This window comes from Typha latifolia, chromosome 10 (assembly GCF_019914945.1).
Source record: "Typha latifolia isolate L0001 chromosome 10, TyphaL0001v2, whole genome shotgun sequence".
In the NCBI taxonomy this organism is placed as follows: Eukaryota; Viridiplantae; Streptophyta; class Magnoliopsida; order Poales; family Typhaceae; genus Typha; species Typha latifolia.
The window spans coordinates 11,573,981-11,600,740 of NC_133095.1; the positions used below are offsets into that span (position 1 = coordinate 11,573,981).

The following is a 26,760-nucleotide window of genomic DNA, read 5'->3' on the forward strand; positions in this document are numbered from 1 at the left end:
AACGATCGAGAGTTTGATTATTGATGCTTATCGATCGATCGATCGATCGATCTTTTCCCTCCCTAGCTCTTGGGCTAGCTACCTTTTCTCTTTGGGAGGTCAGGAGTACGATATTATATAAAATAATAAATTTACTAGGACCTTACCAGGCGGAGTAGTCCAAAAATGTCACTGGACCTCGGCATTGTCGAGGACGAATGCAGCAGCATATATAGCATTATTGGACTGCAGCGATGGGGTGGGGTGGGGGTGGGGTGTGTGGTCTCCCATCACATCCGTAGTAGACGACATGCATGGCCAATTGGCTATAGTTGTGGTCCTCTCATCCATCAATCCATCGGCATGGCTCGTGAGTCGACCAATTCTGCCATGACTTTGCTCATGATTGACCATCCCGGACCACAATTAATCAAGCTCCTCCATGCAGGGGTCCTTTTATATATATATATATATATATATAATTTTTTTTTTTTGTCATTGCTATAGCATGGGTTGACAAGGGTCTTATATACCTATATATATATATATATATATAGATATATATCTGCAAATTAAACTCATTCCAGTTCATTAAGCAATTAATAATAGCGATGTAAGCAGCACATCTCCTGGCACACACAGAGAAATATCAATGAACAAGTTGATCCTATATTAGAAGTAATCCATGATCTTATCCACAGTATCAGGTCTTCTCCGTTTGACACTGTCAGTTATTAGATAGAAAACTTGAGAGCCACAGCGAGTTGATAAAGAAATATCTGTGTAATGCATGCCAATAGTTTGGTGCTATGCTGTTACAGACTTACTTCTTTTAGTAGTAATTAATAATTGTCAAGAACCAATTAAGGGCACGTGTGGTAGAATTTGACTACTTTTGGCTTTAAATTCCTAGCACATATTTTTTCCTTTACTATAACTAAATTAAGCACGGTAGTAAAGGACGGAAAAAAATTTTAATACCTACAAACATTCTAATTTTGACTCTAACTAAAGAACAGTAGTGTACTAAAGGACATTGTGCGAACTGTTTTTTGAATGTTCCATACTTCATGGCTGTTTAGATTCCAAACATCAACCAGAAGTCTACAGCAAGAAGAAGTTATTATAAATATATATTTATAATATATCTAGCCGGCGGCCGGTCAGCCATACGCAGAGCTCCAGAAGCGCTTAACGGTGCAACGGTCGAGAATGGTCAAGAGTACCTGGTTGTTGGTGCACCTCGGCATCTTGAACTGGCTCACCGCAGCGCCGTTGCCGATGTAGTGCTCCAATATCTTCCCAAACGTCCCCTTCTCCACCACCCTTAGCTCCAGCCGCCCGATCGAGTTAGTCCGCCTCGACACCACGTAGCCGTGGTCGACGAAGGCCGCGTCCATGGCGGAGCAGCACTCCCGCAGCACCGCCTCCTCCACTGCCTCGCCCTTCACCTCCCAGTAGATCACGTAGTGCCCCGGCTGCTCCGTCACGTCGGCGTGGCTCGTGAAGTCCACCAGCTCGGCTCTACTCATCATCATCATATTCTTGTCTTGGGTCGCGAGCAGTGTCGATCCCTTCTCCACGGCCATTTGCAGGTCCTTCTCTGTGTTCTTGTCGATGTTGATGGTCAGGATTAGCTTCCTTCGGCAAACGAAGGTCAGCTGTGGGGACCCTTTGTAGAAGCCCGTTACCTCCACCACATCCCCCAGTCTATATCTATACAGCCCTGTAATTATTAATTAAGCTAATATAATTCAGTAAATAATAAAATACCTATATATATATATATATATATATATAATCTACGTTTGCATATGTCTTACGTGCAGTACTCGTCTTAGTGAAGAAGTAATTAATGCATAGATTGAGAATATCTTGCGGCTAGATACTTATTATAATGCAGTAGATGGCTATAATTAATAGAGGTCACGGGACATGGGCCACAGTAAGCAACAATAAACGAACGGAAATGGGGACGACACGACTTCTCCCATACATGCATTGGACCACCCCGCATTGCATCCAGCTAAAGCGAGCAAGAGAACATCTCTATCTCTTATTTGATTGACAGAAAACAATGGTATGAAGACCGTGCATGTGTATAGTGGTACGCCTACTGCATCACTGTAAGCTGTTGTTCCCAGAGGACTGCTAGCTGCTCGACCATACTGCAAGACATATCTTACCTTTTAACATACATGCATGCATGCATGCTCCTGTATCAGTGTCACAATCCTCGCAATAATGCATCCTGGCTCCTCTTGTTTGAGTCTTGGCTACTTCTCTCTCTCTCTCTCTCTCTCTCTCTCTCTCTCTCTCTCTCTCTCTCTCTCTCTCTCTCTCTCTCTCTCTCTCTCTCTCTCTCTCGTCCTAGAGTGAAAAAGATAAGTTGGGGATTTACTTTACCGCCATTATGCAAGTTTAACATGGATAGCCACTAGTCAGGAGGAATTAGTCGCGATTTGTTTTATATATTTCAGTGTTCAGTGCATTTTAAATCAAGCATATATAGGTATTCGTAAAATTAAACATGTAATAATTTCTGTATGTGGTTGATATATAATAATTTCGATCTCTTTTCAGAAAATAAAAAGAAAAAAAGGAAGAGAGGGGGAGGGGAGAGGGGGGAGGAAGATAAATACGTACGTACGTACGTACCTGTGAAGGTGGTGAGGACAATCTCATAGTGCTGCCCAACTTTAACTCGGGACAGTGGCAATGGTTGGCCTTCAGTAAAGTCATCAGTAGTGCTACTAATCGTGATATTAGAAATGTCTCGGTGATCTTCCCCCTGCTGCTTGTAGTTGTAGAGAGGGATGAACTCAAAGTAAGAGAAGGTGGGTATGGCAGTAAAAGAGACTTTGTCGGGAGGATTTGAAGGCTCCAGGTTCACCCCGATCCAGCTCTCGGTGGACCCGTAATCCGCGGAGATCAATGGCAGGTCCCCAGCGTAGTGCCTTAATTTGTTCAAGTAAGGCTGCATCGACCCGGTCATTATTGAGTAGATGTACTTGGCGTTGGGCCACAGTGTAGGAATCAATCGCCACCAATTCCATCTCATCTTCAGTTCTCTGCATTTGCTTCCAATCCTGGTAGCCAGTCCCGGGTTGGGCGAGAACGACTTGAGTACGGCCATCCTCATCTCGGGCGAGCTGACCCTTGAGCTTAGGCTCCCCTCCCTGAGATCATCACAGAGCTCCTCCCATAGCTCCTCGAAGGCGGCGAAGGCCTGCACGATGCTGTAGGCGAAAGTGGAGGTGACGAACTCGACCTGATCGCACAAGGCGAGGCCTAGTAGGAGGTGGCAGTAGGTGGTGGCCTTGTAGTCCCCGCCAGAGATGACTTCGTAGGGGCTGCAGGTGAAAGATTTGCTGCTCTTCTGCTTCGTCTTGAACTCCTCGCTTGCGAAGTAGTGGGTCGTGGCGGTGCCTACGCTTAGGCCTCCCTTGGTCAGAAACTGCTTGCTGCTGTAGATGAATTCCAAGATCCTCCCCCCTGGCCTTATTGGGAATACCCTACATATATATGGAGATGTACATATATAACAAGTAGCGCTAGTACCTACTATTTTAGTTTTAATTTGATGAATAAGATTACTATTGCACACCTTGACCTATAGGCAGCCGCCAATCGAAAGGTCTGAAGCGTGGACTGAGCACTGAAGCGTGTGAAGGGTACATACTTAGGCCTCCCGTCCGTGGTTCCCGAGCTGCAGCAAACTCAATTAAGTGTACAGCTTTGTGATAATTGTCGAGGTTCTATAAAGGCAATCCAGCTAATTAGACAATTAACATAGCTAGCTACTATTGGTACGTACTGTAAACGAACCTGAGAGAGAGCATGGTGATGGGCTCGGAGGTGAGGATCGGAGAGGAGTCGCCATCTGCGATCCTTTGGATGTAAGGATCGAGGTCGGGATGGGAGACAAGGGGGACGACGGAGGTGAAGAGGGACTCGAGCTCAGCCGGATCCATGTCTCGGACACGAAGGTCATCGCCGAAGTATCTCCGGAGGTACTCGGTGGCGTGGTTGAGCTGGATAATTCGTTGCAGCGTGTGGGTCTGGGTTTGGCCGGCGTTCTCCGCGATGCCCTCGAACCAGTCGACTACCTCGTCGTGAATCTGCTGATCGTCAATTATGTAGTCCATGTCGAGATGCCGCCCTACTGCAATCTCCCCAACCGCCGCTTCCTGGAGGATGGTCATCATATCAAATGTTGTTAGCTGTAACCGTAGACTAGCCTGGACTAGGGGTGGTATAGTTGCACCGCCAACCACAACAATTTCGGCTGGCTTTCCTCCCTCTCTTTCTTCAGCCACAAAGTTTATATATATATATATATACACAGAGAGAGAGAGAGAGAGAGAGAGAGTGTTATATTATTGTTAAGCATTCACTGTGATAACGCTCTGGCTGGGGGAAATACCAGTGTAGCCCTGATTAATTGTCTCCTTTTCTTTTCTTTTTTTCAGCCCTTTTCACACGAATCAATTAGGCGCAGGAAAACCGATAACAAGTGTAAAAACTAGAGTAGATAATATCCGTCATAACTAAATCTTAAAATTAGTATCTGTGAGGTATACAGCTGTTAAGCTACGTGATATCCACGTTAAAAAGTTATAATATCTCTTAAATATTCTCTCTCTCTCTCTCTCTATCCAATATTCCTCTCTGGGCCAAACCGCAGCACATCCATCGACATATTTCCACTCTCTGCCACAACTCTCTCTCAATTTCCCGAAACACTTCCAATCCCTACCTTACTTGTAAATTTCCTAACTTAATTTTCAATTCCTTTTAGTAACATGTACCAAATACTACCAAATTTAAATTATTCCAACCCACTTCAAACCAACTTCGACGCTTCTCTATCACTAATTCCACACCTACACTCATGAATATCTCTCTTGTGGTCTCGCCCCACGCACTCCTTCTCTAAATGGTACGCACGTATAATAGCTTCAAGGCTACACCACAGCTTAACTAAGTAAACAGACCATGGAAGGGTTGGTTACAAACAGACTAAGTATCGACAAGGGGGACGGCAGAGGTAAAGTGGGACTAAGTAAACAGCTTAGGTAAGTAAATGGTACGCACGTACAATAGCTTCAAGGCCACACCACACCACAGCTTTTACTTTGTATATGGAAGAAGAGAGAGGGAGAGAGAGATAGAGAGAGGAGGATGGATAGAGAAGTACGAAATCGGTCGAAGACAGCTGGCGAGGCTCCCATCTTTCAATGTTTGCTGCTGTCCGTACCGTTTATCTTTGAAATCGACGATAGCTACAGCTTTCCTCTCGATATCTACTTCTACGCACCATCCGTCGACTCTATATATTGCTTTTCAGAAAGATATATAATTCGTTTGACTACAGCCTAATCTCAAAGTAGTTCACAAACTCCAATATTTCCTCTCTCTCTCTCTCTCTCTCTCTCTCTATAAGACTATATATATTCTCTTTGACTCGTGATTATGTTGAACGTCCGAATTAATGAAAGCTAAGGAAGAAGGGATCCAACCTGAGATAATTAACTCTTTCGAACGCGTCTTGGCTTGTTGAAAAGTACATGTTGCCGATTTTGAGCTTATTTTTCTATTGTGTCGGCAAGCAATACAGACTGTCCGATCAGTAGCACAGGGAAGAGTATCAAAGATGTACTTTTCGGGGAGGACATCCAATTTTTGATTGAGTGTTTTTTTACCAAGATAAACTATTTTCAAGACTAGCTACTAGAATGTTGCTAGCTCAACAGATTATTATCTCAATAAGTGATTCTAAGTCAATTAATTACTAAGACCAACATGCAGAAAAATTGTCAGGAAAAGTAAGTGATTTATAAATTACGAAGAGTGATTTAATATAAAGCTAAATGTATTGTGTGTGAGATAGAGGGAGAATGATACAGAGAGAGGATACTATGCTGGTATATTAGTATATTATATATGAATCGCTCTTTTGGGAGAACAATTTTTACTTATTCCTAACAGTTTTCAATAGGTTTAGGCTAGCCAACAAGTAAATCTATATAAAATAGAGAAATAGAAGTCGCTTTGTTGGATTAAAAAAGCCTAGATTATCACTACCGATCTAGTGATGATAGTGGAGAAGGGCTCGACCGCAACGGAGGGGAGGGTAGGGGAGTGGTGATGACATAGAATAGGAAAAGAGAGAGGAAGAGAAGGGGGAAAGAGGAAGACAAGAAGAAAGTATAAGATGAGAAGCGAGAAAATGATGGAGGAGAAGGAAAATATTGTCTTGAGGGAGAAGAACATGCCTTTTTTCTATCCTAGCCAAAGTTTTCGGGCGTGGGGAGAGGAAAAAAACATCCACCGTTATTGGTATTGGTGTCGGTGGAGGGAGCCCTAGGAGAGGAAAAAAAATTTAAAACAACTGGCTCGCTCCAATGCAATAGTTGAAGAACGAGCTATATTATTCATTGAGTGAAAAGATACGGAAAAAGAAGAAGAGAAAATTATACTTTACACCTTGTGTGTTACCTGCTGCATAAATTCTATATACTTTTAAGTACTTAAATTTCTGGTTTGGATTAAAATGTAACTATTAATTTTTTCGATCATATTGGATGCAACCGACCATTAACTCACTTCTCTGACCATAAGACCATATTTTGTAGGTAGAAAGAACTGTCGGGTTAAAAAGGAAATATTAGTCATCCGTGATTGTAAACGATTCACTGTGGGCTAGCCCATGTACTAGGTGGGCTCATAAGTAGCTAGACATGGTGAGGTTGGGACGCTGCGAGCCGAAATCCCGCGAGACGAGGGACGGACGCAGGAGTAGTGGGGTGGGGTTGGTTGGCTTTCGGATAAAACTAATAAGATGGAGAAGCAGAGCCAAGTGAAGTGTGAGTGACGAGGCTTTTCTTTTCTTCCCTTCCTTCTTCCTTTCCTTCCGATCCTAATTCCATGGCGTCACCGTTGGTTCCCGCCCACTTTACCACCGCCTCCAACCATCTTCCGCAAGTGAGAGCTGTTGCTCCAACTCCCGCTCCTGGGAAACCACCAGCTATTGCTATTTCCGGTGAGTGCAGGAAGAGGAGTAGGAGGTGGAGCTCTTGCATCAGAGTCTGCGCAGCCTCGTCGTCTTCTTCTTCTTCTTCCAAGGATTCCTCGTCTCTGTCTCAGGCTAGTCTTTTAACTCTAGGATGCTTCTAGGTTTCCATGCGAGGGATGCAATCCGTGCTTCTGCCTTCATGAGCACCTTAACTTACGCGACTAAATCTAATCTAATCTAATCTAATCTACTAGGCAAGACAATGCTTTAACATTGAGAGATCCTACAACCTACATTGTGCTATTAATCTCAATTGTGTTGCGCCTTTCTCTTGTCTTGCCTCAAACTATAATCCTAATCTTTCATCAAATCAAGCTGCAACTGGAACATAATTCACACCCAATTGGCCAATTCCCTAGATCAAGTTATAACACAGCTCCTCACCTCTTCCTTTTCTCATGAATAACTCGTCATGCTACAATTAGCTTGATTTCCCTCTGCCAATGAAAAAAAATCTGCCAATCTGGCATGAGTATTTTATGGAGAATATGTCATAGATAGATGTATTATAATTTTTCTTATTACCTGGGGTGGCTGCTAATTCTTTTTTTGTATTAATTTATTTTAATAGGTGATTTTGGACCGACATCATAGTTCTACATGGTCAGGATTATTACACAGTGGACTTGAGAGACTTGAGAATGCAATTGCTGCAATTCTCATAGTTTCTCAAATTTCTTTTCCGATGCCTTTTATTGATTGGAACCCCTGGTTTATTTCTCCTGCAAATGCGGTGCTTTATTCGCCTGACACAAAAGTCCCCAGAACCGGAGAACTTGCTTTGAGGAAAGCGATTCCAGCCAATGCAAATATGAAAGCTATACAAGTATTTCTACTTATGTTATTTTATATGGTATGAAATGATTGATGTTCATTCGCTGACTATCTCATCTAACTCTCATTCTTCATAGGAGTCTCTGGAGGACATCTCCTATTTGTTAAGAATACCTCAGAGAAAGCCTTATGGTTCAATGGAAGGTGATGTGAAGAAAGCTCTGAAGGTAAAGTAATTATGTTTCCCTCATCTTTCCCTGTAAGCTGCTTAACAGTATATTAAATTCTCAAATCTTTTTCTCCAAAGAAAGAATTACGAGAATTACTTGCAGATTGTAGATGTTCAAAACTTATGTAGTTATCATCTTTGACTTTCAGTTGGTCATTTTTATGATAAAGTTTGTTAAAAAGCATATGGATATCCCTGAAGTTGGAGGATCCATAAAGTCCCTTTAAGCATCGACATAACTCATTTTCTTCATAGTTTCTATTTGGTAGAATTTGAACCAACTAGGATTTACGCCTGAATTATTGTATCTATAATTGTATATATCTTTGACTTGCTGCATCTTAAGAGCATAGTAGGAGTACTATGATGATATTATTTTCATATTTAATGTACAAGTAAAAATAGTCCCTTTTACTGCAACTGCCTGAAAATCAGTAATTGGACCAGAAAAACATTGTGAATCTACCTTTAGATATTGCAGTTGATGCAATACATACGACAATTCTTCAGTTTAGGGGGACACTGGATGGATTTGTCATTCTTGATGTTTTACCATGATTGTAAATGGATAATAGATGGTTTTACCACGAAACAGATAGAACAACGAATTATGGTATTATCTGAAAATTTAACAACCTTAACTTATTGGAGAAATCTTCTTTTTCTCATTTTCCATGACACAACTATCTTAGTGAAAGTGCGAACTAATTATGAGGATTTTGGTTATGATTCAGATTTATTGGGATAGTACCTCTGCATCTCCATAAATCAAGGCCCCTTTTCCCTTGCTGCTGCTAGAGAACCAGCTGCAACAAAATCTCCATAAGATATCTGCCAGATTATTGGCATCTATTTAGTACACATCAGAAAAGAACATAAAAGATAAATGCACAGGACATGGTGTCTAGGTTTTGCATCTACTTTTGTGTTCTGCAACTTTGTAAGAAAACACCTTACATGCACTACTACTTTTGTTGCTTTTCTTACCTAAATGGACATTTTAGTATAATGTAATCTAGGATATCTTAGTGGTTCTGTTTCATAATTAAAGAACCTTTATGGCAGAATACTATGGTTAAAAGAATTAGATCAAGATATATAGGGGTGGCATCAACATCTCTACATCTTCTTTGATGTCTCAGTTGGTGAGAGCGCGGATTTGTAGTTTTTTTTTTTTGACAAACAGGCTGCAGCCCCTGTTTCATTGAAACTTACAAAAGTGTTAATCTTTCCAAAGATTAACCACAACATCACAAACAAAATAGATAATCCCTGTTACAGTATATGGACCATAATAAAGGCCCTACAACCACCAAGACAAATCACAAATAACATCCACAACTACCATAGATTAAATGTACACACAAACATCAGACATACATCCACAAGGACTAACAACAAAATCCAGAACAAAGCACTAAAACAACCAGCAAAGTATCACAATAAAAGTCCCGTCAAACTTCTGCCAGCAGCTCCATCACTCCTCCAAATCCACGACCTCCAGGGGTCCTTGAATCCACTTGTGAGCCTTTTCTGTAGCCTTCTCTCTTTGAATCCCTGCTCAGCAGAGAAATAAGGCAGTTACCTTATGTGAAAAAGCTTCACAAGTTCGCATACTATTATTGAAAATCCGATTATTTCTTTATAACCACAAACTCCACAAGAAGGCTTTAAGCCAAAGAAACCACCATCTTTTTTTCTCTTTTCCCATATTGAGGTTTAGCCTGAACCAATCTTTCACATGTTAATATATTTCTTAATACCCCAACTTCTTTTCATTTGTCTCAGCAGCTGACTCTCATAATTATATCTCAAAAAAAGGTGATCTGCTCACTCATCCAGGGCATAGAACACACAATAATAGCTATCAGTCCAACCTCTTCTCAGTAGTTTATCTTTAGTTAAAACCCGATTGTTGCAAGTTAGCCATAAGAAAGCTAACTTTGGAGGAATCTTCAATTGCCAAATCTTTGCCAAGTCCTTTGTAATCCTCCCTCTAGTTCAGAAACCAATACAGGGATTTAATTGTGAAAATACCTCCTTTCTCAAACCACCATACAATTCCATCATTTCTATCACCCATTTGATTACAGTTATTTGGTACATAATTAATCATCTACTGTTCCTCATCAGCATATACTCAGACAAAGCCTTTCAATATTTTAGGTTCCATCTTCTTCTATTAGGCCAAACTTGATTCAAAGTTACCTCTTCATCTCAAACCACATTGAACAGTTGGGGAAATCTAGTGGCCAGAGAGCACTCACCAACCCAGATATCTTTACAGAATCTAAATCTCTTTCCATTATGAACATCCAAATTAATTCCAGCTTTAAAAATAGTCCCAGTTTGAAGCACCCTTCTCCAAAATGGAGAAATTCTGCCAGAGTTAGTTAGTTTAAAATCATGAGCTTTAATTTTTCTATAATACCTCTGCATCACAATTTCTACCCACATATACTTCTCAGAGTTCAACAATCTCCACTGCTATTGGCCAATAATGAAGTGTTTAAATTCTATAGATTCACAATTCTCATTCCACCATACTTTTTTTTTACATACTTTGTCCCAATGCATCAGAGCATATCTCTTTTTAGCCTCACCTGTGCCATGCCACAAAAAATCTTTATGCAATTATCAATTCTTTTTTGAACCCAAACATACATATTAAAGAAGGACAAAAAAATAAAGTGACACTGCACTCAATAAAGAATTGATCTGTGTGATGTGACCACTTTGTCCTCCACTTTGTTAGCCCCAATAGCAATCCCCAGCATAAAAAGCATTTAACAGGTCTATAATCTCCTTTTTCATACTGTCCTAAAAATGATGAAAAGATCTCATCCCAAACCTATTAGGCCCACGAGCTTTATTTTCGGCCATATTAAACATAGCCTGATATATCTCCTCTTCACTGAAAGGGGCCGCTAAAGCCTCAGCTTTATTTAACTCTAATTTATCATGAGTCCAAATCTCCTCAGTCATAGTTAATCCCTAGGTGCTCACAATTCCAAACAATTGTTTATAATAGTTAGTGATATGCTCTCTAATTGCCTTCTGATTGATAGATTGTTCTCTTTCAATCTGAATTGAAAAAAATATTATTTCTTCTCTCATTGGCCACCTTATGAAAAAAAGAAGTACTGAGATCACCAATAGTTAGCTATAATTGTCTAGATCTTTGTTGCCACCTCATTTCCTCCTCTTTATACAACTGATATAATTGAATCACAATTTTTTCTATAGCCTGTGCCTCCTCCTGAGTCAATTGTTTATTCTCCTCCAAGATGTCCAGCTGGTTAGTAATCTGAAGCAAATTTTTTTTTTTGAGCCTGATCCTCTTTTAGATTCTTACTCCACCCTCTCATGCTTTGCCTCAGTTTTTTTATCTTTTCAACCAAAACATTAATTGCAAAAAATCCCAGTCTTTCGAGACCACAATTTCTTAACCAGCTCATCAAACTCAGCTTTACAAAACCAAAAAATGTTCCAATCTGAAAGAGTGAACCTGATATCCCATAGCCCTAGTATCCACAAGCTAAGGAACATGGTAAGAGTAAATCTTTGGTAATGCTTTAACCATAGTTAAAGGGTAGCAAGCCCCCCACTCAGTTGAAGCAAAAACTCTATCAGTAGAGCAAAAACATTGTCTTCTCTCATATTAGTCCAAGAGAACATTCTACCAGACAGTTTTATCTCAATGATTTCTAAATCATTAATAATATTATTGAAAATTCTCCTCTTTTTATTGCTAAACTTTTTTTTCCTTTTCTATCTCTTTTAAATCTTGTGGCATTAAAATCACCCCCAACAGCCAATCCACTCTTTTATCTCTTTGAGATCATTTCAGAGAACTTCTTTATCCCTCCACTCTTGGGTACCATACACATTAGTCAAGACCTATTTAACCTGATTATCTCTGTTGCACACACTCATAGAAATAGCATAAATTCCAAACTTTCAGTCTAGCACTGCTAATTTCTCATCATTCACTCCAATGAGAATTCCTCCCGAAGCACCCACTGAAGGTAAAATAGGACCAACAATTGATCCTTCCTCCTCTAATAGCCATAAGCATCCTATCTTTACAAGTTTCCATTTTAGTTTCTTGAATACAAACAAAGTCCAACCCCTTCTGTACAATCAATTCTTTTATCGTTTTCTTCTTTTTAGGTATTCCCATACCCCTTATATTCTAGAAAATACCCTTCATTCTTCTCATCCGAGCCCCCTTTGTCTCTTTGGCCACAATTAAATAGTCCACATATTTTTGCCCTTTCCTTATCAAGAGCTTTTAAAGTTCTCTACTTTTTCATCTTTGGTATTACCCAGATTAATACCACAAGTATGAGCAATAGACAACAATTGTTCATCTAAATTTTTTGGAAAACACAGACAATTTAAGAAAGGATCTTTACCTGTTTTTGTTCTTTTTCTTCCGACCACTTCCAAAGCTTTACCCTTGCCCACTTCCTCTATTTGCTGCTGAATAACTTCTCTTGTCCTCTTTGCTGAATAATGTTCTTAATGCTTCTTCTAGTTGGCATTTGGTAATTTACTGAACTTCTGCCTTGTATATTTCTTTATATCTGGGTGATCCAATCGACTGCAGAGGCCTCTACATCTAGTTTACTACCATCACAATCAAGGTTCGAAAAATTGGGATTGGCCTTTCAGAAAAACAATACGTATCGACCGGATCGGCTGGCCGACAAAATTAGGATTGGGATTGGGATTGGCCTTCCAGAAAAACGATAAGTATTGGCCAGATCGGCCATATCGGTCGCCCGGATCGGATTGGATTTTTTTTAATTACAAAAAATTCTAAATATTATTTAAAAATGCAGGAATTTTTTTAAAAATTTAGAAAATATGACAAAAAAAATAAAATAATAATTATTCACATATGAGCCCTAAATATTAAACAAAAATACTAACTTACTCAAAAGTCAAAACTTCGATGAATACCGAGCTGGTTCTCAAAAGTCAAAACTTCGATGAATACTCAAAAATCATAATCATTATAAGTTTGTAAATAATGATATCTAGGGCTTGGTACTTCAAAGAGTGATTGTATCATATCATTTATATCAAATGGATCTTGTTGTCTCTGAGATGGATAATAATTAATATGTAGATCTTGTGTCTGAGAATACTGAGGAGGATAATATCCAGCATATGGATCATGTGATGATTCTAAATAATAAATACATAATGAACCATAGTCATAGGAAGCAATATCCTGGCTTGGCTTGGGGGCATCAATAATTGATGTCCTCGGGTTGGATCCGGGTCAGATCCATAATGGATTTGACCCGGTTTAACTAAAACCGGCCGATCCCGATCTAGATCGGCCATGGATCAAGATCGGCCGATTCGAACCTTGATCAGAATACACTCTCATTTTCCAGTCCTCATGTTCTTCCTCATTTTCTTTCATTTGCTGAAATTCTATATCTTCAGTAGCTTCACCCCCTTTCTATCATCTTGATCCAAGTTTGCTTCTCAATAAGTATTCTCTTACCCATCTACACTTTCTCTACTAGTTCAAACTTCTCAGCACCCTTAGCTTCTTCTTCAGGTTCTGATGAGTTAACAAACCAATCCTCCACCATTTTCCTTTTTTCCTTTCACATCCAAGGAGCTATCTTGTTTCAAGTACTCTTTTTTTCCTTGTTCAACTGGTGGTTCTGTCTTTTTCCTAGCTTTATTCTCCTCCTCAGATCCACCTCCACAGCCACCTTTCATTGGGCTTGCAAACTTCCATCTCTTTGGTGCCATCTTAGGGAAAGCTTTCTTTTAGCTTTTCCAACCATGATTGCTACTTTGGTCTGACCCTAATCCATGTTCTTTCCAGACCCATATGGAAGATTTAAAGCCATCCACTTTTGGTTCACTATCTTCTATTTCACATTTAACCTCAAAAATCATTCCTTCAATCATAATTGCTAGTTTAACAAGAATATCCTTAATATCTTTTATCATCACCCTCAATCTAGCCCATTGCAAATTTTCCTTCTTCATAGTTCTATCATCAACCATCACCAAAGTTCCAAAGGATTATACTATTTTCACGAAATGAATGTAATTCCAACAGTGAAGAGGAATACTTGATAGATGAATCCACATCGGTTCTTTACGGAAAACCATCTTCCAATCTTTCTTCCACGGAGTGAATATCAGCACTGCGACACCCAAATCTATACTTATCTTAAAACCTCTTCCATACATTGAAGTGGAGGAAAATCAACCAAGTATTCTTGATCAGAAGTAGCCTTTGCTCTCCAATCATGCTCCCAAGCCCACATGTTACTCATCGCCAACTCTGTGAATTCTTTTGTTTTCTGATAATATTTGTTCTTGGATCTTTAAAGACATTCCCTAGCTGTCCTCGGAAATATTACTCTCTATTCTACTTTGATACAGATTGCAATGGAGGAGAAGGAAGCAATCATGGGCAGTGTACCAGGAGAACTCAAGGAGAAAGGTTCCATGCTGTATGCTTCTTTACTGGATGGAAAGGTATGGTCATGAAACTAGGATATCATCCACAGTGGGAAAACTATTATCATATTTTCTTCATCTTTTACTCGGCAAAAGTTTCTGATCATACTGGATATCCTTTAAGACGGATAGGAAGAGAATAATAGTCCATTACTTCTAGCTGCATTAGAAATCTGAGCAAGAAGGGGAGACTCTTACTTTATGTTAAGGGAAGATTTATTAATGAAGGACTTTAACTTCTATGTAGTTTTCTGGAGTACTACTGCAGGTTCTAAAAGACATAAGATTCATCAAAGTAGTTATCTGCAAGATAGCAAATTAGGAGAACACCTCTGGTGGACAATGTAGAATTATTATTTGTCTCCTCTACCTTATGTACAAGAGGGACGGTTCTTTTATTCCTCTGTTTTAGTTGCGTATGATCGAGTTTATTAGAATTCTTCCAAAGCCTATCAAAAGGTTGCAAGTCTTGTAGTGACAATGTGACATGATATCAAGTGCTATTAAAACTCCTTTAAAGCCTGTTTAAAGATTGCAACACGTTTACTTGCATAGTATTGGGATGATGGTTTACCAACATAGAATTGTTTCACAATACATCATTTCTTGCTTTGAAGGATTTTTTGTTTTTTGTTTTTTGGTGCCACTTTTGAAGCTCTGGTCACATCTTTTAATATCAGATACATGGCTAATTATCAAATTACATGCATAAATATGAAGATGTTTCTATGTTGCTTTCAGACAAGAGCTAGTCTGTGGGGGTAATTGCTCAGTAGATAAAAATAACTACGATATCTTGCTCCCAAACTTGAGAATTCAGCCACCAACATGCACTAGCAACCTCTGACATGCCCCCCCCGCCCCCCGCCCCCCTCCCTCCCCCCCTTTTTTTTTTTTTCTCTTTATACTAGGTATCATAATTTTCCTTCATTTGGTCTCAATGGTCATTGAATTCTGCATTACTAGAGTTGGTTTCAAAGAGAATTTCTTGCTTAGTTCAATACCCAGTCTATTTTTAACCCTCATTTGTCTCCATTCTGTTCTCAATAACAAGGGATATCCTACCTAAAGAGTACATATGCAAACAATACTCCAGAGCTAGACACCTCTACTCTCGTAGCTAGTATTGATGTAGAAAACTCCCTTTATTCATCAAAATTCTAGCATGGCATGTGGAGTTCTTCCTTAAAATGTCAAGGAAAGATACGGAGTGGAAGAGAAGAATAATGAAATTGTGACCTCGGACAGATGTGTATAGGCAGGTACCCTATAGAGTACAACATCATATTAAAAGATATATCTACATATACTTATAAATTGCAGCTACATGTTATCCATATGAAAGTATTAAGAGGTTATGCCTAGGATCACATTCTGTGGGATGGCTCAAAGATTTGGGCGATACCATTGTGAATTATGTCGAATTCAACAGTAGCATATGGAAACAAGAGGAAGCATATTGTTTCCTCAGCTGCTATGGAGAAACCCTGGCAGGGCATGACTAAAGAGTAAAAGAGGGAGGGGGATGCTAAGAGTGGTCAGATGAGGTGTTGAGGCTTGTTCAGAAAAGGTAAACTGAGAGGTGTGATGCTCTGATGATGAGAGATTTCACCCAATGATCCAAGAGGTTGAGATGCTAGGTGGAGCTGCCATGCTAGGAAAAAATGTCCTGTTATAGAAGATTGTCCTAATTAGGCTTGCTTGCAGGGAAGAGAGGAAGAAAAGTGGGAACAGGAAAGAGGAGTCTCAGTCTAATGGTTAGCTAACCTTCTAAAACAGGTCTGGCTGTATAATTTAACCCTGAGTAGCAGCAATCTAGTAGAATATAAACAGATTCAAGTATTCAACAGGTGAATCTATGCAAAGTATCTTAAAGATATAATTTGCTTAAGTTCTTCAGTATATTCTGCTCAATTCAGAGAATTTTCCAGCTATTGCAGTCATATGCCCAACTCAGATTACACTTTTATATGGTGTGCCACAGTGGATTATCATAGGCTATAATTGCAAGCATGTAGCATAGCAGACAGAATACACACACACACTCTCTCTACCAACCTGATGATTGCCGATTGATTCATTTTCTGGCATTATGCCCTAAATTTTTTGTAACATCCAGCACTTTTAATTTATTTAATAATATAGAAGGGAGATGAACCTCTTTTTACTTTATAAAATTCTTTTTTATGATTTAGAGAATCTCATTTTCTTAAATTCTCAGGGAAGTTTGCAAAATCTTTTAGAGTCCATAAAGGAAAAGGACCCAGATAAGGTATCTGTTGGTCTTGCTTCATCCCTCGACACAATTGCTGAACTGGAGTTGTTACAGGTAAAATTAGTATATGTATACTTCTAACAACATGATATCAGAATGAAATGTTTTATAAGTGTGACATTTCACTTTTCTTACATATGTGGATACCTTATAGGAACAACTCCTTTTAACAGGCTCCAGGTTTGTCATTTCTCTTACCTGAGCAATACTTAAGATACCCAAGGTGACTCAGTTTTCCTCTCTCTCTGAATGGCTTGTTATTTGATCTTCTCATGTAAATTTTCATTAAATTGCTATATGAAGTTAATAGTCCTATCATTACATCATTCTATTGACTGCATTATAGGACTACTAATAGTAATAATTAAATAATGTAATTTAAGCTGTAAGTTATGGTAAATTTTGGGTGATTCTATCAAATGGTTGTCCAGCGATGCAAATGACAAAAAGAATCTTTTGGTTCATTTCTTCTTTGTTGTATGGCCTTGTGGGACCTACTTGCGTTACTTTAATTTGGGTTTCTGATGCATAAAAATAACTTTGACCTTTTGCCTTTCCTGCATTACCTCTTCTCCTATTTTGCAACAATCAGAGAAATCCTTTCACTTCTGTTTTTGTTATAATCAGTTTTATTATCAATCTCCAAATTCCAAATACTTTGTTTCTGCTATTAATTATGTAGGACGTAGTCCAGGTTTTCAAGATTTCTTGCTGAGGCACTTAAAGTTATGTTAGGGAAGAAGATAACTGAAAATCAAAAAGAAAAAAACAGATCCTCGCTTGAATGAAGGGAAAGACCTGTTTTAACCATAAAAATGATCAAGGATCACAATAATGATACTTTGGAACAAATTTGTGGAATTTGTTTTTTATTGGGTAATGGGGAGCAATGTAAGCAGGAGAGATGGGACGAGATCATGCTGATGTGAGAAGTTCAGTAACTGTATTCAACTTGATATTGCCACTGTCAAATCACCTTGTGCACAAGGTATATCTGCACTGTCCCTGTCATGGTTTCTTAGGTAACTTGTCAGGTTTGATGTTCTGGTGTTAGCTTTAGTTGTAGAATTCAGCACTAACATTTAGTTTCTTCATAAACTAAAACTGTTTTCTCAATAGCAGTGTATCTGCGCGATTAGTTTCAATAACCACAACATGACAGCCTTGATTTTTAAATATGCCCTCAAAGATTTAAGAAATTCTACACTGCCTTTTCTATATCAATTGATTCCTAGAAATTTTGTTTGGATGCTTACTATCTTTCTATGAAAGTTTATTTATTTTCAACTTTGCATCATTTATTTTGTCAATAGACTAACAGGGAGAGGAGTTGTTGAATTCACCATTGAAAGAGGCGACAGTTCGACATTCTTTCCAACTGATGGTGGTGAACCAAAAAGTATTGCTACAATTCAGGTACCCAAGTTGATAGACTTGAGTCATTTGACTGATTAGAGTCATTGGCAGATTATGTGTTCTATGTAAGTGACAACATAAGCTTAACACTGACACTGGATCCATGTTGCTGAACCCATAAGACAAATCTTCAATTGTTTCATCGAGTTTGTATGCTCAGTTAATAAACAATCTGTGATCTCATCAAATGAGTTGTTAATGTTTCTAAGCAATGTAATGGTAGAATAAAGTTGTAATACTCATTGCTCACTATAGGTACATCTTGATGTTTCTACAGACAGCAATTATGTCACCTGAGGATGTACCTGTAGCATTTTAATTATTTTAACTTATTTAAAGAAGATAATCTTTATGGGCTGTTGAAAATATAACTATTTTAGTAAATTCACTATTGATATATGCAGGTTGTCATTGATGGATATTCTGCCCCACTGACTGCAGGAAATTTTGCGAAATTGGTAAGGTAGCCAAATCTGACTTGGTCCTCTTGCTTCTTTTCCTTGTACTTTTTAATCATCAGGGCACATGAAATTGTGGCATGAGACACGTCTAAATGGTTCCATGGAAGAACTATTATAATTGTCCAAATTTGGAGCATAACAATTTCTTAGATTGCTAGTAATATTACCAGCATCAGGAATGAAATCTGGAAGATGGATGATCAAGTTATTTCCTTCAGGTGACAGATGGTGCATATGATGGGGTAAGACTGAAATGTGTAAACCAGGCAGTTCTTTCAGATAATGAGATCGAAAAATATGGTTACACGGTTCCCTTAGAGGTGATGCCTTCTGGACAGTTTGAACCTCTATACAAAAGCACCCTCAGTATTCAGGTATGTTGAAGGTTATTGCTCACTGATCTATGATGGATGCATGAGGTTTGCATTATTCTACTGTTCTTTTTCTCTGTTTTTTCTACTGATAGGATGGGGAATTGCCTGTTCTACCTTTATCTGTATATGGAGCAGTTGCTATGGCACATAGTGTGGACTCTGATGAATATTCATCACCATCCCAGTTCTTTTTCTATCTCTATGATAAAAGGAATGTAAGTCAATTACTGTAGCTTTTAAGCATGTTTCTTCTGACAGAGATCAAGTGGCTTTGTGGTGTTGAACATGATGATCTTATATGCAATGAGAAATATTTCTCATCCTTGCTAAGACTTACTAGTCTTATGACTGCTTTTTAAGAGATGAAAGGTCTCCTACGTACCATCAGTTAAATATAAGAATGCGGCAACTCTGATTGGTTAATTATGTTGTACCATATTCAGCATTGCCTGAGGACGCTCTTCTACAATTTTATCTGATATGATTTATGGCTGCATTTAATTGGTAATACATGATTCAAGATTCAACCCAAATCATGTACTAACTCTGCATTGATTGTTGTGGAGTGGATTACCCTTGCTCCTATTCTGCTTGAAATATATATTACTCATATTAGCTAATTCTTCTTGGCTATGTTGTACCTACTAGACATTTAGATATTCTTGCAATTAAATTGACACTCATCAACATTTGTCCTGTCATGCACAAATGATATCTATGATGTTAACGTAGATATGATACATACCCAGATCCATTGATTTGATTTTATGCATCTTCATACTTTACTTCTTGAAGAGGACTTACTCTTCACTGAAGCATTCTGATTCATTGCTGGTTACCAGTTATTGATGGTATCTTAGTCCAAAATGGGTGAGATTTTCCAGAGAATACAATCTTTCTAATGTTTTTCATTCTTAATAACATGCATTCCCAAATTTATTTTCTGTATTTCTACAGCTTCATATGTTTCGTATGCTAATTTTTTGTTTGCTATAATACAATATTATAACTTCATGATTTCTTGCCCACAGGCTGGTTTAGGAGGGTTATCCTTCGACGAAGGCCAATTTTCAGTTTTTGGGTAATTCTTGAACTTCTAGCATTACGGAAAAGTTATTTCATGTTTATGTTCATTGTGGAATGGAAAATCCTTGTAAAAAGTGACGATGCATCTGAGTTAAAGAGGATGGTGGTTTTTGAATGATCGGGAATTTGCTGCTTTGTTCCACCAGATATACCACTGCTGGAAGAGAGGTACTTTCACAGATTAAAACCGGAGATTTCATTCGTTCGGCAAAGTTAGTGCAAGGCAGAGATCGCTTTGTACTGCCAGATGAAAGTTGATTCACCTTTCGTGCCGGACATGATCCTTCCATTCCATCCTGCCATACTCTTATTATGCGTGGCATTTGCACTTGGGAATGACCAGGCCTGGTTTTTCTTTGTCTCAGGGCATGCCGACGAGCATTTGTTTTCTTTTATTTGCAAAAAAGTATTTCATTTGGATCAATGTGTTTAACAAGCAATGCGAGGCGCTTTTGATGTAAAAACAATTGAAATATCAAGTGTTGGTTTCGGGTGCATCATACCAGTCTGTTCTTTCATACAAGAAGTATGTGTACAATCGAATCAGTTGAATGTGGTGAATAATTTCTAGGAATAGCAAGCATCTTCTAATGGAGAATATGAGAGGCGCGGCTTTCTCTTTGTTGTTGGACAACGATGAAGGTTTTGAGAGGGCAAATAGTAAAATCCAGATTGGATGTTGGTGATTTTACTTTTGAATCGGCGGCGGGGAGTGGGAGCACCTTTGATTCAACCAGGCGAGGATGTCGCTGCGGACGAGGTCGATGTTGTGGTCGGGCTCTCCGAAGAGCATTGAGTGCAGCATCCCGTCGTAGATCCGGATGGTCTTGTCGTCGCTCCTGGCCGCCTCGTAGAGGGCCCGGCTCACACCGGGGTCGGTAACCTCGTCGGCGCTGCCGTGTACCACCAGGAAGGGCAGGGTAACCTCGGAGAGCCTTGCCCCGAGGTGCTCGGTGACACGCAGCAGCTCCACGACGGTGCCCAGCCTCGGCCTTCCGTTGTACCTCCTCGGGTTGCTCGCTGCCACGACTCTCTTCTCCGGAACCTTCACCGACTTCTCGATCAGGTCGGTCGTCGGCACCACCGGTAGCGTGGGGGCGAAGCGGGCGACGAAGGTGAGGATCTCGGGGAGGGGCCACCGGGGGCGGATGCGATCGGAGATCTTGCACATGGGCGCAACGAGCACCGCGCCGGCCCAGGAATCGTCGTCGCCTTCTTCTTCCTCCTTTTTTGATTTTGATCGGAGGTGGAGGTGGAGGAGGAGGCAGAGGGCGCCGCCCATTGACTCTCCGAAGAGGAAGCAAGGTAGGCCGCTGAACTCGGGATTTGCCCTAACGGATCGGAAGAAGGAGAGGAGGTCGCGGAGGGCGGCATCGAGGTCGGGGAGGAAGCCCTGGAGGCCGTGGGAGCGGCCGTGGCCGGGGAGGTCGGCGGCGAAACAGGCGAAGCCGGAGCTAGCGAGGAAGATGGCGGTGGACTGCATGGTCCAGCTGATGTCATTGCCGTATCCGTGGATCATGAAGATGAGTGCGCGTGGGGAGGCGGAAGGGAGCCAAGAGCGGGTGAATAGAGAGAGGCGCACATGTTTGTCGTTATTAGTAGATTCAGCAGGCTCGGTGTGGAAGAAGGATTGGGTGCCGCGGACGCCGTGGGCAGCGTAGTATTCCTCCTCCCTCTCCGGATGCTTCCCCCAAAAGTGTGGGTACTCAGCCGCCATGCGAAAGGAATGAAATTGGAATTGGAATTGGAATTGGAATTGGAATTGGAATGCTTGCTTGGCGCTGGCTTATTCACTTGTTTGGATGATGTAATTTGTGATCGTCATGAAGAAAAATGAATCAATCCTCTGTGATTGATTCGTGTGGTCAATGGTGGTCGTTGGGCTGTTGACTAATCTAACCAAATTTGGGTGAGATTGAAAGTCTAGGCCCATTGTCATGCTGGGCCGGGCCCAGCCCAATCTGAGAGATACATTTCATTCCTCTCCTAGATTAATCAGTTTTGGATTCTTCATCCGTTACACACAATCATTTATTTGTCCTTATATTTGCCACAAATTGGTATTCCGTGAGGCGCACATGTTTCAAAATTCTTAAGCCATTCATAATCTTCCAATTAAGGGGGTTAAATCAAGTCATGAGAGAGACATATCTGGATCCTAGATTAATCAGTTTTGGACTTCTTCATCTGTTACACACATCAGTGAATTGTAGTCCTTCGTAAGGCGCACATATTTCTCAGTTTTTAAGCCATTCATAATCTTCCAATTAAGGGGGTTAAATCAAGTCATGAGAGAGACATATCAGGATCCTAGATTAATCAGTTTTGGATTTCTTCATCTGTTACACACATCAGTGGATTGTAGTCCTAGTATTTCCCACAAATTTGTAGTCCTTCGTGAGGCGCACATTCTCTCAGTTTTTAAGCCATTCATAATCTTCCAATTGAGTTAATTCGATCAAGCCATGTAGATTCACACAAATAATTAGAAGAACTCAATGCCATAGATCCATAAGGACTAACCATTAACCACTAACCACTAACCACTAACCACTAACCACTAACCACTAACCACTAACCACTAACCACTAACCACTAACCACTAACCACTAACCAGCGTCCACAATACGACGAGACACTGTGGTCCAGATCTCCGTTTTGTCCATACAACAGTTCAAGATCTTAGCTACATCTCGATCTAAGGAAAACGAATTCGCTGTGGGCCTATCTGTACATGTCAATCTTGAGTGAGCCACTGCATGCATATTAACACTTCGATCCGAGTGTATCTGACGGTTTTGATTGCATTTAAAATAATAATAAATTTGCAAAATAAAATATCTTAGGGATCAATAATATATCCAGGAAACTATATAGAACCTTTTGATACGATTTGGACTTCACCGAGGTCATCTCGAGCACAGATACACATTAGGGTGCCTTTGTTTCTTGTTTTAATATTTAATTTCTAAAAAAAATAAGTTTTCTGTAAGTCGCGTTAGAACGCGGGTGAAGTGTGTTCAAACGCGGGTGGAGTGCGTTTGAACGCGGTTGTGAATACCTGCATCACGTCCAGAGAGTGTGAATTGTGCGTTCGAACGTTGCGTTCAATCGTGCTGTGAACGCCTGCATCGTGTTCGCAAATCTAGAGAAATGGGAAACAGGTACGTTCGGTTGCGCGTTCGAACGCCTGCAGCGCGTTTGAACGCCTGCATCGCGTTCGCAAATCCAGAGAAGAACGAACTAGGTGCATTCGAATGCGATCGGGCACGTTCGAACGCGGTTGGCAAAAATGTACTGTTTAGGATTAATTTTGAATTATTTGGTTAGCCTTTAAATGATGTGGATGGCAACTAGGGAGTAATTATTGATGAATTGAGTTTTTGTTTTGCCTTTTTCGTCTTCTCCGCTCTCGTTCTCTCGATCCTTAGCGACGCCGCTTCTAACCTCCTTCGATCGGCCAATTACCCTAGTCCCTTAGGGGTGGCTCTCTCCTCCCCTTCTTCCAAATTCTCCAATACTTGCCCTAAACCTTTCATCATCCATAACCCTTCCACCACCACTTTTCACCTGTGCCACCCCATTAATGCCGGTCTACCACCAACCACCATTATCTAGGATCTTATGCCTCCATCCACGGATCTTGATCAGACCCCCTTGATGTTCGTCAACTAATCGGAGGATATCTTGAGATCCCCACATCCGATTTGTCTGAAACAATTTGATTTGTTAGAAAGCTCTTTTTTGGGAGCTACAATATATCAAAATCTCACGACGATCCGACGACGACATCTTTCGGGATCTATTTACAAATTTCCATGTCAGATTCAGTCCAGTTTTGAAAATTAGAAGATATCAAACCTTAGCCTAAAGAGGAGATCGTATCAAAGATTTGCTTAAAATGGTTTACAAAAGCACTGCAAATCTCGTCGGTATTGAGGAGTCACTCGAAGAGAGTTTTAGTCCAGAGTTGGAGTTCCTTTTCTTTCTAGAGGAGGCTAAGGCAAGAAAATATTTAGTGTTACAATCACCAGATTTAAGCCACTCCACCCTTGATTATTGTTTCCAAATGATTTATTCTTTGAGGTAAAGGTCTTTTAGAACACATCCAAAAACCTTCTCCTTACTCTAGTCATTCTCGGACAAGGCCTTTGCTTGTTCTTTGGCTAGGCGCTTTTCCAACCTTCTGATATGGGAGAAGAGATTGCCAGCATTACTCTTAGCCCAGACTTTGATCTAAGAGGCCAGAGACGTGAGATTACACGATGACGTCATATTAGCATTGAAAGTTTTAGACCGAGCCTCCTTACAAGAGTATGAATCCACTCTTAGCCACCAGTTTTTAGTTTTGAATTTCTTAGGAGCCATTTTGAAAAGAGGAAGAGTTTCAAGAGAATAGGATTATGATCAGAATAGATGGCTGGAAGGTGAAGAATCTGAGCCGAATGGTAGAGACTACACCATGAGGGAGAACTTCCCAACTAGGCAAAGATTTGGATTTCTTCCTAGGAGAGAATAGCCTTCAAGCAGAGGAATAATTTCTTCAATTCCATTATCCGTGAGAAGAGAAGCAAAACTCTAGAGAAGCTCTTCACCCATCATGATAAGGTAACAAGAGGGATGGTGGAAGAATGGAGGATATAAGGAAATGAGGGTTGCTCGGGAGGAGTAAGAGGGGAGGATGTTATGGTTGCTTTTGATGAGGATGATTTTCTATCCGATTTAATAATCTGGATAAAATTCAGTATGAAACTTGTTATAGTAACTGGGTTTGATCCAACTATTGCATTGATTTGAGATTTGAGATTTGAATATATTGTCTCTCTGTTAGTTCGGAATCTAACACAACTATAATCTCATCGATTAGATAAGTAGATCGAAAGTTACGTACAAAACAACGACCAAAGGTACTTCTCGTGTAATACATAGTTAGGTTTATAGAAAATGATTATGGTATGGTGGATGGATTAGTGCAAGAACTAGATAAGGGGAGAGAAGAGAGCTTTCAGGTATAGTTGGTCGCTAGAGGGAGAACAGAGAAGCTACGGAAGATTAACCTCGACCGTAGATAATAATTTGGGTTGGATACCACGGGAGGAAGGAAGAGGAAGAAGATAGCTTAAGCCTAGATAAAAACTAATTCCAATATTCAATAATCGAGGCTACTTTTTCACGTGTACAAAGGCTAGCCAAACATCTAAACAAATCCTATTACAATTCAACTTAACTAAACCAGTCGTCCTTATTTATATCTCAGATTAGTTATTTATTTCGCCGAAGATATATTCAGGAGAAGTTATGAATATCAAAATTATAGATCTGAATATCAAAATTCAGGAGAAGGTTAGCGTTATTATTTTATTAGTTTGATATTATTTAGACATCTGTAGAATATTCTACGAATATTTTTCTAAAACTATACAGAGTTAAATTTAACTAATTAAATAAAATTTTAAAATTTTAAAATTTTATCTAAATTAAATAAATAGATAAAATAATTAGACTCAATTTATTGAGTCTAATATATTTTTAATGTGATCCGATTCGACTCAATCTCACTAGAGAATAAGAGAGAGAGAGAAGGATGGGGTGAACTACCTAGGGGACCAGGAGAAGCCGAAACCGAGGAGGCGAGCTGCAGAGATTCCAAGAGAAAGCAATATGCAACCAATTTTCTACACAAGAGTCACGTCATATATAGAAGAAATAAGTAATAAATTACACAACACACGAGAGCTTTTGCTATCGTCATAGTACTGATATACGGGGGAGTTGTGCAAATTTTTTTCTGGAGAATGTCTGTCGACAAATATTCATTAAGATAAGGTATTTAACAGTTTGAGGGATCTGCAACAACAAGTCCCGAAAATAGCTTTGCGAACTGACTTCTATTAGTTAGATTGAGTTGTGTTGTGCCAAGCTCGTTGTTCCGTAGGTTTACAAAGCAAGTCCGAGCGATAGATATGATTTTTTTTATCAATCTGATACAAACTGGGTCAGATTAGATCATATTAAAGAGAGATTAGACTCAATGGATTGAGTCTAGTTATCTTATTTGCTTATTTAATTTAGTTAGAAGATTATAATTTTATTTAATTAGCTAAATTCAGCTCCGTATAGTTTCGAAAAAATATTCGCAGAATATTCTACAGACGTCGAATAATATCAAACCAGTGGATAAGATCACTAACCTCAAGATCTACAAATTTGGTATTCACGACTTCTCTAGATTCAGAATTTATCTATGACGAAACAAAAGATTAATCCGAGAAATATAAAGAATGTTGATTTAGTTAGTTAGTTTTATCTCATTGTTTGAATTTTAAATAAATTGGATAATCCGCATGTGTCCACTATAGATTTTTACTCCTATTTATAGGATGGACATGCAATAAGAGGGAGATGGAATTGAATTGAAAGAAATATGAGTTTAGCCAGTTATTATTATTTTCGTCTTTATCATTTTTACATTAGCTGTTAAATTGTCTTTATCTTCATAGGAGTAGATCATAACCATAGATCCCCTTCAGCATCCAAACCCTAGCCACCTTTTACCTCCAGCAGCCACCCTATTACACAACCGT

At 39.6% G+C, this 26,760-nt stretch overlaps 3 protein-coding genes across 4 annotated transcripts; 1 reads left to right on the forward strand and 2 right to left on the reverse strand.

The window, feature by feature from the left end:
• Positions 1–949: 949 nt before the first annotated feature.
• On the reverse strand, positions 950–4,353 carry LOC140796096 (indole-3-acetic acid-amido synthetase GH3.10). The gene is made up of 4 exons (XM_073148965.1): positions 3,808–4,353; positions 3,587–3,688; positions 2,638–3,494; positions 950–1,705 (listed from the first exon to the last, which is right to left on the reverse strand). Exons 1-4 carry the CDS (start codon positions 4,185–4,187, stop codon positions 1,143–1,145), a joined length of 1,902 nt encoding a protein of 633 aa, XP_073005066.1. The 5' UTR covers positions 4,188–4,353; the 3' UTR covers positions 950–1,142.
• A 2,476-nt stretch (positions 4,354–6,829) lies between these two features.
• On the forward strand, positions 6,830–20,676 carry LOC140796510 (peptidyl-prolyl cis-trans isomerase CYP37, chloroplastic). 2 transcript variants are annotated; one of them, XM_073149555.1, is made up of 12 exons: positions 6,830–7,128; positions 7,629–7,883; positions 7,969–8,058; positions 14,487–14,582; positions 16,786–16,893; positions 17,013–17,062; positions 18,153–18,255; positions 18,660–18,713; positions 18,935–19,090; positions 19,183–19,305; positions 20,122–20,171; positions 20,323–20,676. In XM_073149555.1, exons 1-12 carry the CDS (start codon positions 6,910–6,912, stop codon positions 20,432–20,434), a joined length of 1,416 nt encoding a protein of 471 aa, XP_073005656.1. In that variant the 5' UTR covers positions 6,830–6,909; the 3' UTR covers positions 20,435–20,676. The 2 variants fall into 2 exon arrangements, with proteins under 2 accessions (XP_073005656.1, XP_073005657.1); XM_073149556.1 differs by lacking the exon at positions 19,183–19,305.
• On the reverse strand, positions 20,627–22,033 carry LOC140796512 (caffeoylshikimate esterase). Its single transcript, XM_073149557.1, has one exon. It carries the CDS (start codon positions 21,891–21,893, stop codon positions 20,865–20,867), a length of 1,029 nt encoding a protein of 342 aa, XP_073005658.1. The 5' UTR covers positions 21,894–22,033; the 3' UTR covers positions 20,627–20,864.
• Between the last annotated feature and the right edge of the window lie 4,727 nt (positions 22,034–26,760).

Bases quoted from the DNA above. Each gene is read 5' to 3' on its own strand.
- LOC140796510 (XM_073149555.1), top strand. From the start codon at position 6,910: ATGGCGTCACCGTTGGTTCCCGCCCACTTTACCACCGCCTCCAACCAT. The intron at 18,256-18,659 runs GTACCCAAGTTG...TGATATATGCAG, and splicing joins AAAGTATTGCTACAATTCAG to GTTGTCATTGATGGATATTC. The intron at 18,714-18,934 runs GTAAGGTAGCCA...TATTTCCTTCAG, and splicing joins CAGGAAATTTTGCGAAATTG to GTGACAGATGGTGCATATGA.
- LOC140796512 (XM_073149557.1), bottom strand. From the start codon at position 21,893: ATGGCGGCTGAGTACCCACACTTTTGGGGGAAGCATCCGGAGAGGGAG.
- LOC140796096 (XM_073148965.1), bottom strand. From the start codon at position 4,187: ATGATGACCATCCTCCAGGAAGCGGCGGTTGGGGAGATTGCAGTAGGG. The intron at 3,689-3,807 runs GTTCGTTTACAG...AGTTTGCTGCAG, and splicing joins ATCACCATGCTCTCTCTCAG to CTCGGGAACCACGGACGGGA. The intron at 1,706-2,637 runs GTACGTACGTAC...TAATAATTACAG, and splicing joins TGTCCTCACCACCTTCACAG to GGCTGTATAGATATAGACTG.